Below are 10,225 nucleotides of genomic sequence, written 5' to 3'. Positions count from 1 at the left end.
TAAGGGGGGGAAGGGAGAGAGTAAGGGGGGGAAGGGAGAGAGTAAGGGGGGGAAGAGAGAGAGTAAGGGGGGGGGGAAGAGAGAGAGTAAGGGGGGGGGAAGAGAGAGAGTAAGGGGGGGGGAAGAGAGAGAGTAAGGGGGGGGGAAGAGAGAGAGTAAGGGGGGGGGGAGAGAGAGAGTAAGGGGGGGGGAGAGAGAGAGTAAGGGGGGAGGGAAGAGAGAGAGTAAGGGGGGAGGGAAGAGAGAGAGTAAGGGGGGGAAGAGAGAGAGTAAGGGGGGGAAGAGAGAGAGTAAGGGGGGGGAAGAGAGAGAGTAAGGGGGGGGAAGAGAGAGAGTAAGGGGGGAAGAGAGAGAGTAAGGGGGGGAAGAGAGAGAGTAAGGGGGGGAAGAGAGAGAGTAAGGGGGGGAAGAGAGAGAGTAAGGGGGGGGGAAGAGAGAGAGTAAGGGGGGGAAGAGAGAGAGTAAGGGGGGGAAGAGAGAGAGTAAGGGGGGGGGGGAGAGAGAGAGTAAGGGGGGGGGGAGAGAGAGAGTAAGGGGGGGGAAGGGAGAGAGTAAGGGGGGGAAGGGAGAGAGTAAGGGGGGGAAGGGAGAGAGTAAGGGGGGGAAGGGAGAGAGTAAGGGGGGGGGAAGAGAGAGAGTAAGGGGGGGGGAAGAGAGAGAGTAAGGGGGGGGGGAAGAGAGAGAGTAAGGGGGGGGGAAAGAGAGAGAGTAAGGGGGGGGGGGAAGAGAGAGAGTAAGGGGGGGGGGGAAGAGAGAGAGTAAGGGGGGGGGGAAGGAGAGAGTAAGGGGGGGGAAGGGAGAGAGTAAGGGGGGGAAGGGAGAGAGTAAGGGGGGGAAGGGAGAGAGTAAGCGGGGGAAGGGAGAGAGTAAGGGGGGGAAGGGAGAGAGTAAGGGGGGGAAGGGAGAGAGTAAGGGGGGGAAGAGAGAGAGTAAGGGGGGGGGGGGGAGAGAGAGAGTAAGGGGGGGGGGTAAGAGAGAGAGTAAGGGGGGGGGTAAGAGAGAGAGTAAGGGGGGGGGGGAAGAGAGAGAGTAAGGGGGGGGGGAAGAGAGAGAGTAAGGGGGGGGGGGAAGAGAGAGAGTAAGGGGGGGGGAAGAGAGAGAGTAAGGGGGGGGGAAGAGAGAGAGTAAGGGGGGGGGAAGAGAGAGAGTAAGGGGGGGGGAAGAGAGAGAGTAAGGGGGGGGGGGAAGAGAGAGAGTAAGGGGGGGGGGGGAAGAGAGAGAGTAAGGGGGGGGGGAAGAGAGAGAGTAAGGGGGGGGGGAAGAGAGAGAGTAAGGGGGGGGGAAGAGAGAAGGGGGGGGAAGAGAGAGAGTAAGGGGGGGGGGAAGAGAGAGAGTAAGGGGGGGGGGGGAAGAGAGAGAGTAAGGGGGGGGGAAGAGAGAGAGTAAGGGGGGGGGGAAGAGAGAGTAAGGGGGGGGGGGGAAGAGAGAGAGTAAGGGGGAAGAGAGAGAGTAAGGGGGGGGGGAAGAGAGAGAGTAAGGGGGGGGGAAGAGAGAGAGTAAGGGGGGAGGGAGAGTAAGGGGGGGGAAGAGAGAGGTAAGGGGGGGGAGAGAGAGAGTAAGGGGGGGGGGAAGAGAGAGAGTAAGGGGGGGGGGCGATCCGGGAGAGAGAGTAAGGGGGGGAAGAGCGGTAAGGGGGGGGGAAGAGAGAGAGTAAGGGGGGGGAAGAGAGAGAGTAAGGGGGGGAAGGAGAGGGGGGAAGAGAGAAGAGTAAGGGGGGAAAGCATAAAGCGATAAAAGTGGGGAAAGCATAAAGGGAAGATCTCAACGGCAGAAGCCTACTCTGACACCTTCAATTTTGTTTCAACTGCCACAAGGAGGCCATCTTACTATTCCTAAAATTTCTTCTGTTTACCAACCGAACATCAGACACGCCACTTCTCATCCTAAAACCAGAGACTTCAATAGGCTACACCGCAGGAGACTGATTTATCTTCACAAAAAAATTTAATCAAAACTGTTTTTATTCATGATAACTGATATTTCTTAATGAAAACTGTTACTTTAAACTTAAAGAGCTGATTCAAGGTTATTGAAATGTGCACACTAAATCTTGACTTTAGAATAGAATTTTTTGGAACAAGGAGAAATCATTAGACCCAACAAGCCTGTTCCTTTTAGATCGATTAACTCCACCGACCTGCCTTCTGACCATATCCCTCAAACCCTTCCCTTTCCACAAACACATCATGAATCCATTTATATTGCGTGTGTCAGTGACATTCCCTTTTAACTAATTCCACGAGTCCACCCTAGCTATTATACAGTTTATCATACAGCTTGAGTTCAAAACTACCTCAGAATTTGATAACTTTTAATTACCAGCTAACCTTTGCATTTTAAGTAAAAAAAAAATCAAAAAAGAGTTTGTGGATTGGCATTCTATCTATATATCTTACTATTTTAACCGGTTCTCTGGTTATAAATTCAAAGCAAAACATGTAACAAAAGACAGCTTTGTCAACAATATATTATCTCTCTTCCTCCCCACCCCATTTTTTTTTATTATTCCTCCCTTACCACAAATCCTATTGGAACCCCTGCCCACATCAGATGCCATTCTCTCACCACAGCAATCCCAACAATTGGGGGTGCACATTAAAGTATTCTTAATTGGACTGATAATTTCACACTAACTCAGAATCTATTTGCCCTCCTTTGAGGAATTACTCAGCAACCTCTCCCCCCACCCCACTCCAGAAAAGACAAGAAACTTATCATGTGAGGAACCATAGTATCTGACTGCACCAACGTTACTCCAATGGAGTTGCAATTCTAACCCTGGGAGAATGTGCAATTAATCGACACGCAAAAGAACCATTTAAGATTCAAAGATTTCTTATTACAAGAGGTACAGAATGAGCTCAATTTCAGTTATTACAAAGCAAGCATTGAGTTACACTTTAACTATTTTACAGTACACAGCAAAATGGTTTCACTCACGACTTTTTTTTTAAGCTTGCATGCAAGCAAACTATTTGGACTTTCGTTTTTAAAAAAGCAACTGATCTGTAGTTCTTTTCACTTGATTTATTTTATATCAAAGTGAGCTACTGAGGTGAGTAACCTGACAAAAAAAAAACTTTAACTAAGATAAACGGTATCATCACACAGCACCTGCAACGCCATGCAATTATGCAACCTGAACAGCTGCACTTTATCAAGTTCTGCCAATCTTACCTTTGCTGGGGGAACCTTGCCAGCAGCTGTGATTTGGCCTGTGAAGAAACGCCCAAAGTGATTTGCAGCTAACACTACTGCTTTATACCTGCCAGAAACAGAGAAACAGTGGGGGTTAAATTGGGCCGTGTAGCACCTGTTTTTTAGGCACTACCAGGACACCTGAGACTCGAAAATGAGTCTGAGATGCGCGCACACACTTCCCACAGGAAGTGCGCAGAGCGCCATCTTGGTAAAGGTGCTTGCGTGCGTGCGTGCTTAACGACCGCCAGTGGCATGTAGAGTAGGGAGATTATGACGCGAATCAATGTGCAACGCTAATTTGAAGCCACCGCTGCTATTTTGCAACTCCACACTCCAGCCAACCTTAACCTCGCACGACTGAACACGACGTTAAACGGCATGAAGGACCCCCACCCCCACCCCCCCGCAGCGTTATTTAAAGGGATCATAAAGTACTTACAGGTTAGTTGAAGGATTATTTCTTCTGGCTGCTGGTGCAATTGTGCACGTTTTTGGAGATTTCCTATACTTGGCTAAAGTTTCAGTACTCTACAGGGAGTGGTCTGACTGGTCTTGCAGTACTTTTAGTAGCATTTAAAATATTGTGCTGAAAAAAGATGCTTCCAGACATGGGTGGCCTGGTGATGAGGTGCAAATCAAGACCGGGAGGCCCAAGGCTTGATCTAAATTGGGCCTCAGGCCTTATCTCAATAATTTGGGCGAGTTGCCAGCGCCTGTTGTGACTCCAGAGGCAGCTCGCCCATTACAAAGGGGATTAATTTCACTCCTCACCAAACTTTACTTAGCCCCAGCAACCACTGAAGAATCCTGAGCGGAGCAGGCTGTCCAATTTAGGACAAGGCCTGTCCTAAAAACAGGTTTTAGGTCACTCATTTATATATCTAAAGCCCATTTTAAGCGGCTGCGAGGGGCACCTAAAAATTGTCCAATCCCATTTATGGTCAGACATATTTCAGGCGCCCTTGGGGCACTAGAGGTGGCACCATGAAATTGGCACTTTTTGCCCTGTTCTGTGTCTGAAAAACGGGCACCGCAGGGTTCAAGTAGTCTACATGCCAAAAGGAATAGTAAGTAATTTCAAATAACCAAATTATCTTTTTTTAGTATTTATATTGCATTTAGTGACAACAATGTTTTTTCACTGCCCATAAATCCTAACTCTCAACTATATTGTTAAGATTCAAGGCTGTGCAGCCACCTTTAAAATCAGACCTAACTCAACTTCAAAAGGAAAGCAGCTAATCCTCCCATGAGTTGCATTCACTGAAGATCTACAAAGTTGTTCTTGTTATTCTACTTCCATCATTTTAATATTTAAACTTAGGACTGTGTTAAGTTTATCTGATCAAACCCAGAATCAAAAGGAAAGCCCACCTGTGGCAGATGCACTATTACATTATGTAATAATCATTCCCATTTCCTCCAGATGGGAGTAGAGGACAGGGAAAGATCAACAATACTAGAGTGTTTTCAGGAAAAGAAACCAGTTAGGGTTTGCACAGTGCATTTAAATACAAGTGTAATACAAGATATCTAGGGTTGAACAGCAAACTAATGGGCCTACTCCTGACCACACCCATGAGCGCGCATGCTGTGAAATCTAGTGGACTTCCAGCAAATTAAAAATTGTGATTTCTCTAGACCGACAGGGGAATATATTATTTAATACATTTCAATCTGGTTTTTAGATGTTGACAAAATAACTTAGCAATGGTGAATAAAAAGGAAAACAGCTAATAGCCTAAGAGCTAACCATTACATTAATTGAAGATCAATGGAGCAGCTCCATTAGACGGAATTGCAGGCACAAATCCATGTCCTACACTCAGTCGCATTTCATGTTATTCCATCAACATGTAACAGCCCCACAACAAATTTCTTAGTAACTCCTTAGAAAAGGAATGGAGTGAAAAAAAGCTTTTTCTTATTATTCAATCTCGGGATGTGGACGCCACTGGCAAGCCTGGCATTTATCGCCTATCCCTAGTTGCTCTGAGAAGGTGATGATGGGATGCCTTCCTGAATCACTGCAGTCTGTGTTTTTTTTATTCGCTCATGGGATGTGGACGTCGCTGGCGAGGCCGGCATTTATTGCCCATCCCTAATTGCCCTTGAGAAGGTGGTGGTGAGCCGCCTTCTTGAACCGCTGCAGTCCGTGTGGTGAAGGTTCTCCCACAGTGCTGGTAGGAAGGGAGTTCCAGGATTTTGACCCAGCGACGATGAAGGAACGGCGATATATTTCCAAGTCGGGATGGTGTGTGACTTGGAGGGGAACGTGCAGGTGGTGTTGTTCCCATGTGCCTGCTGTTCTTGTCCTTCTAGGTGGTAGAGGTCGCGGGTTTGGGAGGTGCTGTTTGTTGAAGATGCTCCCACAATGCTTTTGGTAGGAAGTTCCTGTCCGGCTTTATTCTTGTTATTCTTTGTCGTGGTTTGATACAACTGAGTGGCTTGCTAGGCCACTTCAGAGGTCAGTTAAGAGTCAACCATGTTGGTGTGGGACTGGAGTCACATACAGGCCAGATTGAGTTGAAGACGGCAGGCTTCCTTCCGAAAAGGACACTGGTGAACCAGCTGGGCTTTTACGACAACTGATAGCCTCATGTTCACATTTTTACTGATATCAGCTTTTTATTTCTACCATTACTTTTAACTGAATTCAAATTGTCAGACTGCCATGGTAAGATTTGAGCTCACATTCTCTCCATTATTAGTCAGGCCTCTGGACTATTAGTCCAGTAATACAATCAATACATTACCATACCCTAATATATATCTTTGCACATACAATGCCAAAAAATAGCATTGCACAAATTATTTCCTGTCTACACTTGGCGATATCCATGAGGAGAGAGAGCACTGTGGAAATGAACTACTTTCCTACTGGAGATAAGGGGTGAGAAGGAGGAAAAAAACAAGGCCGTGTCAAATTGGATGGTTCTTGTAAACATCAACCACAAGAATGACAAAGGATGAGATCCGACATAAGACCTTCTTAGTTAGGGAAAGCTATGAGGAAAAAGGAGTCTTTTCAAAAAAAAGTGGAGAGGAAAGGGGAATTTAAGGTAGAATGGTTATTTATCTCAAAATTCTTGAAATATCACTAAGCCATAAGCAATATTTTCAATGCAAGCAATCACAAACCAGTAATGTTCCTTACCCTGCAATATTGGCCATAGAACTAAGAGCATCGTACCCCTGGGCAATTGTAACTCGGGGAACTTGTTCCATTGCTAACACTGTAGTCTTGTGCAGAGTGAGTTTATCTAGCAGCTCTTGGTTCTGAGCTGGATAGATGAAGCTGACCAGTGTTGCTGCATCCTTTAGAAGGTCTGCCTCATGAACTCCCAGGCCAGTGTTGAAGGTTGGAGCCCGAACCTTAGAGAAACATTTTATAAATATAGAATGAGATTACAATACATTTTATTCTGTGAACAAGTTACATATATAACAGCTTACAAAAAAAATCAGTCTTTAAAATCTTTGTTTTCCCTCTCCATTATGCAGCAAAGAACCTTAATTTAAAGACATTTCCCATCACCAAGCCCAGTTTCTCTCAAAGGCAATGATTCTTGCTGGGGTGCCTTGATCATAGGAACATAGGAACAGGAGTAGGCCATTCAGGCCCTCGTGCCTGCTCCGCCATTTGATAAGATCATGGCTGATCTGTGATCTAACTCCATATACCCGCCTTTGGCCCATATCCCTTAATAACTTTGATTGCCAAAAAGCTATCTATCTCAGATTTAAATGATCAAATGACTGCTTTTCATGTGTGGGCCTAGACGGCATTAGCAGGTTATCTGACCTTGGGTGAGGGGGGCATCACAAACATAAAACAAGCACCACTATTCTTTAAATGTAAATTATTCTTCTTTTATGCTCTATTCAAGAGGTGGGGTTTGCAAAGCGAATAATCTGTAATAATCATTTAGGAGATGTGCGCGAGCAGTCCAGATGAAATGCTCTAAAATTTCCATTTCTTCCCTGTGGTAAAACACCTAGGTTTCATTCAGTACCTACTGACAGGAAGGGAAAAGTGATCCGACCATTTATCACACTGGTATACCAATGTGCAACGCCATCAGAAAAAAAAAATTCTTGTGAATGTTTAGAACAAACTAAAATACTTTCAAGTGGGATTGTAATAGTAGAACAACTAGTAGGAACATCAGATGGGCCCAGCATATATATCAGAGAAGCAATTCACTCCTGATGGGAATCACTTATCCAGAAAGCTGCTAATTACATTAAAAAGTTGTGGTAGATGGGAGAAAGAACACACATTTTTTAGATAAACAGTTTTCTTGAGGGTGAAGGAAGTAATTTGCATCGAAAGTATGTTTCCCACGACAACTCTAATGCATTACAATCTTACTGAAGTTTAGAAAACAATTTAGCAAATTCGAGTAAAATTAAATGAGCAATTTGAACAGTCCTGAGGTGAAATTCTTCACTAGTTTTAGTGACAGTCAGTGCAAATAAACTGGTGCGCCCCATCTATAACTAACAAAGAGAAGAATCTCAACCCTCCAATGTTAAGTATACTTGACAAACCCCACTAACCAGAGAATGCAGTGTATTCTCCAAGAAGGATCAAGAAACATGATAGTTACTTCTGAAGAAAAATCAGAACTCTAAGGTTAATGACCTGAATATCTCACTCTATGGTACTGTGAAATGCAGAACAGCATGATAATTTAAAGACATAAAAATAAATCTTACCTTGACAACTAGGTCTGAACCTAGGGCTTCCTTGGTCCCCATAATTTTGGCACCAACTTCTCTGTATTGGTCATCGGAGAATTTAGATGCTTCGCCAGCACCAGATTCTACCACCACATTAAATCCTTGTTTCACCAGAGCCTGAACACCAGCTGGAGACAAAGCCACTCGCTTCTCATTCTGGAAGATCTCTTTAGGGACTCCCACTGTCAGTTGTTTATAGGGAATTCCTACCATCACAAATCAACATTCCACCCGTTAACTACTGCAGTAATGTAAACCATACAACAAATAAAGCAAGAAATACTTGTCCTCTTTTCTGCCATCTTACATAATCATACTCAATTCTCACCATCTGGCTACTTTCTCCCCACATCCTAGCTAAAGAAACAGTGGCCTAATTCTATTTGGTTTTTTTCATTAAAAGTTTCTACAGTTTGAAAAAAGTTAAACATTTTAGAATAAAATGTCAGCACTGAAAACAACACCTGAACTGTAATTTAAGAAAAATGGAACAGTCTGGCTATCAGACAAGACTTTAATAGGTTGCCCTATATTTTTAGTGACAAACAAGCCAAAAGGGGGGGGGAAATGGGCTCTATAATATGTAATACAGATTTATTAAATAAACAAGTTCCCTTTTTTAGAATTCATTTATGAAATTTTATTAATAACACTCAAAATTTTTTTGTGTTTAAACACCAGCTATCAAACACATTTTTGGAGCCATGTTTTAAGAGAAGTTCACAAGTCATGTGTGGAGATCATAGGTTACTATGACTCAAGGACAGAGTTTTTTTTGAGTATCAGCACAAAGCATATGTTGAATCACCTCAAAATGGTGTCTGACTTCAATCCAAACTTGTACTACAGTGCTCTGGAAGATTGTATTTCCACTACTAATTCTCCTGCTCCAATAAGCAAGCTCTCACTCTCCATGAACCAAAACATAACCTCACAAAATAAATCTGGGATTGTCCCCAGTGGTGACAATAAGCACTGGGAATGATTCAAGTCACCACAGTGTTCTAATTTCTCCAAATGATAGAAAATACCACAATAACAGTTTCAACACAAGTCTTATGGTCTATGTGCCAAGTCTATTGAGAAGATTAACAGATTTAACAAGCCTGCAGATTTAGCTAGATTACAATGTTTTACTTAACTCAGTGGAGATTAAATTCGGAGGTGTGGAGGTCACGGTGCGCGGTTAACTCATGCCCGGTGTTAGCGATGCAGGCAGCTCGCGAGATTCGTGCTGCATCCTCATTTCCATGATTCCCACATGCAGCCAGCACAGGCGCACCTACACGTCCTCACCCCTTGGAGGACGAATCATTGGGCGGGACGTCCTGCGGCCGTGGACATTGGCGGCGCTGGAGGTCCAGACAAAGGGGGTATTTGCATACCTAATCCTCCTTCTCGTTTCCCACAACTCTCTCATTCCACAATCTTTTCGGACTCATGTGCTGCAGATGGGGTCAGCACACATGTCTTACTCACTCCTCTCCCCGCTCCACAACTCAACCCGTCTCCCTTTGCCATTGTAGGTGCCTAAGAACTGGAGCCGGCACCGTCCGAGGTGGAGGAGGAGGAAGACAGGGATAACAAAGCCACACCGTCACTCAATCTGACACGCACATCCACCAGCTCAGAGACTGACGCTGCGTGTCCATTACAGGCTAGGCAAGAGGCGGGATCTGCATGTGGTGAGACACCAAGGACAAATGTGCAGGAGCCGGGGCAGGGGGAATGGATATCACAGGTGCCAGCTCACCGGAGGGCGAGGTCGCTCAATAGTTCTGCTGCCGAGGCGCCAGATGAGGACTTCGACAGATAGGCTGCAGTAGTCGGCTGATGGGCATACACCACCAAATGTTTGGCGCACTCAAAAGCCTGCCAGAAAGCCTGTGCACAATGTCAAGGGGCATGGAAGAGTCCACCTCGAACTTGGCACACAACTTTGCGCTGAGCTTGGAGCCCATCCTTTCCAACTTGGAATGGGTGGTCACCTCCATCTGCACAAACTATGGAACCCACCCATGATGCAGCATCTGATGACCAATGTCACGGCTTCCATTACAGCACAGACCGATGTCATCAAAGGTCTGTATGCTTCAGATGAAGCTCAGACTGATGCTATGGAAGCTCAGACTGCTGCTACCGTAACTTCGGGTACCACCGTGGAACAGGGTTTCCAGGGCATCACAGCAGTCCAGCAATCTGTTCTCCAGCTGATCACCAGGATTGCTGAGGCGTTGCCCCTTGTGAGTGGCAGTGGCGCCACGGCAGTCAAACCTGC

At 45.4% G+C, this 10,225-nt stretch overlaps 1 protein-coding gene across 1 annotated transcript in view; it reads right to left on the bottom strand.

Annotated features, from left to right (window-relative positions):
- The window catches only part of LOC137329941 (NAD(P) transhydrogenase, mitochondrial-like), a 139,065-nt gene that overhangs the window by 109,177 nt on the left and 19,663 nt on the right, over nucleotides 1-10,225 (bottom strand). Inside the window, exons 3-5 of the mRNA XM_067994498.1 lie at nucleotides 7,924-8,153; nucleotides 6,359-6,576; nucleotides 3,178-3,265 (exon numbers count right to left, since the gene is read on the bottom strand). Of these exons, the coding sequence (XP_067850599.1) occupies nucleotides 3,178-3,265; nucleotides 6,359-6,576; nucleotides 7,924-8,153 (536 nt within the window). The remainder of the gene's footprint in view (nucleotides 1-3,177; nucleotides 3,266-6,358; nucleotides 6,577-7,923; nucleotides 8,154-10,225) is intronic.

Source organism: Heptranchias perlo, chromosome 1 (genome assembly GCF_035084215.1).
Source record: "Heptranchias perlo isolate sHepPer1 chromosome 1, sHepPer1.hap1, whole genome shotgun sequence".
NCBI lineage: Eukaryota > Metazoa > Chordata > Chondrichthyes > Hexanchiformes > Hexanchidae > Heptranchias > Heptranchias perlo.
Note: the sequence above shows the minus strand (reverse complement) of the source record. Positions and strands in the feature narration are given on the sequence as shown.